The sequence below is a fragment of the Zonotrichia leucophrys genome, unplaced genomic scaffold (genome assembly GCF_028769735.1).
Source record: "Zonotrichia leucophrys gambelii isolate GWCS_2022_RI unplaced genomic scaffold, RI_Zleu_2.0 Scaffold_478_39101, whole genome shotgun sequence".
NCBI lineage: Eukaryota > Metazoa > Chordata > Aves > Passeriformes > Passerellidae > Zonotrichia > Zonotrichia leucophrys.
The window spans coordinates 27,513-31,200 of NW_026992683.1; the positions used below are offsets into that span (position 1 = coordinate 27,513).

Below are 3,688 nucleotides of genomic sequence, written 5' to 3' on the forward strand. Positions count from 1 at the left end.
CCAGCGCCATTTTGTGGGGTAACGGCCACTGGGGGAGATGAAAGAGGGTATGCGGGCATAGGAAGAAGGTTGAGGGGAAGGTCCAGAGCAGCATGGCCAGTGCTGTCCGGGTAAGGGGAGAGTGGAGATCGGGAGGCACCAGGGAGACAGCAGAAACCCTGTGCTGAATAGCGACATCCACCTGCCGATTGCTCCCCAGGCAGGGAAGAGGGTCTAGGGGCTTGGGGAGAGGATGAAGGGAAGGGGTTTTGAAGGGGGGACCCAAAACTTTTCCCAAATTTTCCCCTGATTTTTAAACTGAATCATAAATAGAACAAAAAAGAAGATAAAACATTTTGCCATAAATGGAATTAAAAAGACAATAAAACTTCTCTACTTTAAAATTTCCCTTCATTTATAAAACAAATATCTTGATCCCAACCGTACCCCAAATCTCAAGTGATTAAACTGATTCCCTTGTAACATAAAATATTTGAAAGGAAGATGAACAAATGCTTTCAAATTCCCCTTTGAAAAATTAATTTCCCGAGCAAGTAGGGCTAATGTAACTTGGATATAAATCTCCCATTGTGGAAAGAGTTTTGTGCCCATTCTGCAGTCTTTCCATCCACAAGTTAAAATGAGAAAACAAAAGAAAAGGGTGACTCTAACTGAAACATACTCACCCAGCAGTGCATCAACAAAGGATCTCGTGGGGGTGTGTCAAGGAAAGCAATCCTCCAGCCCACGACTTTGCGAGGGTTCCAGGTCTCTCCCTTCAGCGTGCCTAGATAAAATTCAGAGGTTGTCTTAGGCTAGTGGCTGACTCAAAGGCAACTTAGATTGCAGCCATGCTGGAGACGCTCTCCAGGGGTACCAGACGAAGGTCCCTGTTTGGGCGCCACTCTTGTGGTCTGTGGTGGTGGTAGATGCAACTTCTCTGAGAGCATCTTGCACCAATGGGCAGGAGCCATGAGAGCCCCAGCACACACTCACACACACACACACACACACACACACACACACACAGACACAAGACACACACACACAAATACACACATGGAGCAGGTCGGCAGTGAAGACACCGGAGGTTCCAGGCATGGAGTTCCAATGTGCTTTATTCAGGCAACACTGAAGAGGTCCAGGGCCAAAGACAAAGCCAAAGGAGGGTCTAGGTTATAAATGAGGAAAAGAAATGGTGGAGAAGAGCATCAGGGATCCAATGGTCTGAGGGCTCACGGGTGGTACACAAGGAAGGGACCAATAGGAAATGCTAGAGTGGATAGCTAGAGACATAAACCAATGGGATTACAGGGAAGGGAGAACTCACCAGAACATGAACATATAAGGGTAAAAGGGGTGGGAAAGGCCAACGGGCCAATAGGGAGGAAAGAATTGGGATAAATTAATATAGTGCTGCAAGGCACCATGGGGGAAGCTTCTTTCCTCACCCTGAGCTGTGAGGAACGCCCGGAGTCTAAGGTGCATCTCTCCAGGGGATTGCTGTTGACCTCTCCTCAGTAAGCTCACAGGTCTGCAAGCACACACTGGAGTTGTCTGGGGCCATTCATCATTTCTCTGCTCTTCAGCACTGAGGCTACGGACTCTGGCTACATCCCTGAGCTCGTGCCCATGGCAACCACCCCTGGAAATGGGGCTCCATGGAGCTGCTCTCGGGCAACCCCCAAGAGCTGGGGAGTGCCCCAAAACCACCTCAGAAACGTGAGATACCCCAGCATCTCTTCATGAACATGGAATATCCAAAAACTCACTCAGTAACGGGCTTCCCTTCCCTTCATCATCCCCAAACTTTGGCCGTCTCATTCCAGACTCCAACCCACCTCCCCTGTCCCAAACCCAACCGTTCCCACCAATCCTGGACATCAAGACCCCCTTCCCAAGCTGTATTTCCCCCATTTCACACCTCCCAAACCACATCCCACCCATCCTGCCCCACCCAATGCCCATCTCATCCCTCCTGATCTGCATCCCACTTCACCCAATCTACCTTCAACCCCATTTCACCCCAAGGGGATGTGGAATCGAGGAATTCTAGGGTGGGATTGAGTAGTTTTCAGTAGCATTGAGTAGTTTTGAGCTGTCAGATCAATGCCTCTCTTCTTTTGGAGTGCCAAGAAATAAAGAAAACCAAACAAAATACCCCCAAAACCCTCCATATCCTCCCAGATATCTCCAAGAATCCAAGTTTCCCTCAAAACACAAGTAAAACGTGAGGCTAGTAGTGCCTTAGATGAATTGGGTCAATTTTTACCCTGATTATTGGTGTTTTGAAGGAAGGGAGATAAATCAAAAGAGAATAAGAGGCAAAGAAAAAGCAACACAAATCACTTCCCACTGTGTATCACAAGGAATGTGGCTCACCAGGGCTCTGACCATTGTGGGTCCTCCAATGGGGATGGCGATGGAGCAGTGCGTGAAGCTCCACCGGCAGTCAGGGTTCTCGTAAGGCTTCCCTTACCGGTGCCTCCGTTGGTGTCGGTTAAAGAATGAGCGGTCTGAAAAGCTCTTCCCACACTGGGGACACTCGTAGGGCCTCTCCCCAGTGTGGATGCGCCGGTGGGTGACGAAGGTGGATTTGCGCTTGAAGCCCTTCCCGCAGTCAGAGCAGCGGAAGGGCCTCTCATCCGTGTGAATGCGCTCATGCAGGAGGAGATTGGAGCTGGTGTGAAACCTCTTCTGACACGTGGGACACTGGTAGGGCCTCTCTCCAGTGTGGATGCGCTGGTGGATGATGAGCTTGGAGTTGCAGTTGAAGCCCTTCCCACAGTCAGGGCAGCGGAAGGGCTTCTCCTTGGTGGGAATCTGCTGGTGGTTTACAAGGGCAGAGCTGCAGCTGAAGCCCTTCCCACACTCCCCACACTCACAAGCCCATTTCCCAGTGTGGATCATCTGGTGGCTGATCAGGGTGCTGCTCTGCCTGAAGCTCTTCCCACACTCCAAGCATTTGTGGGGCTTCTCCCCATCATGAAGCTGCCCATGGGCCACCAGCTCTGAGCTCTGGCTGAAGCTCTGCCCATCTTCCTGGCTCAGGGAGGGTCTTTCCTCCACAGAGCACACCAGGCTGGGTTTGGAGCCCCTCCTCCTGTGGGATCTCTGGGACTTTTCCTCCCTGTTGGATTCCTGTGCTGTGGAGCTGCTCAAAACAGCCTCTTCCACGAGGTTCTGCCGCGGGGATTTTTCACCCCTGGTCTCCATTCTCAGCTCCTTCTCTGGGGGAGGAAGGACAAGGAGAGGATGGGATTTGCCTCCATGCAAGAGGGAAGGAGAAGGAGATCCCCCCAGTGCATCCCCAGCAGGACGGCGTTGACCCCGGGTTTGTCCTGCAACCAGGGGCAGTGCTGGGCTGGGAGATGGAGCAGGAGAGAGGGGGAAAGGGGCACTGACTTCCTCCTCACCTGCCTGGGCGTCCCGGGGAATGTTCCTTTTCCTTGCAGCCTCCTCTTCCATCCAATCAAGACTTGGGAATGGGAAATTCTGTTTTTGGTGGAAAAAACCAGATGAGCACATTGTTTTTTGTCCTAGTTTGAAGGCAAACCTGGGTAACGGTCTAAGCCAGAAAAGCAATTAAAGAGGAAAATGAAGATCAAGGAAATGATACAGAAAAACTGCCTTAAGCTGACAAAGTCAGGATATAATCTGACACTATATTGGCAAGGGTGGTGGCTGCAGTCCCATTAAATGGTGGCTG

At 50.9% G+C, this 3,688-nt stretch overlaps 1 protein-coding gene across 1 annotated transcript; it reads right to left on the minus strand.

The window, feature by feature from the left end:
• Positions 1-2,454: 2,454 nt before the first annotated feature.
• On the minus strand, positions 2,455-3,195 carry LOC135441754 (zinc finger protein 397-like). Its single transcript, XM_064701299.1, has one exon. It carries the CDS (start codon positions 3,193-3,195, stop codon positions 2,455-2,457), a length of 741 nt encoding a protein of 246 aa, XP_064557369.1.
• Positions 3,196-3,688: the final 493 nt, after the last annotated feature.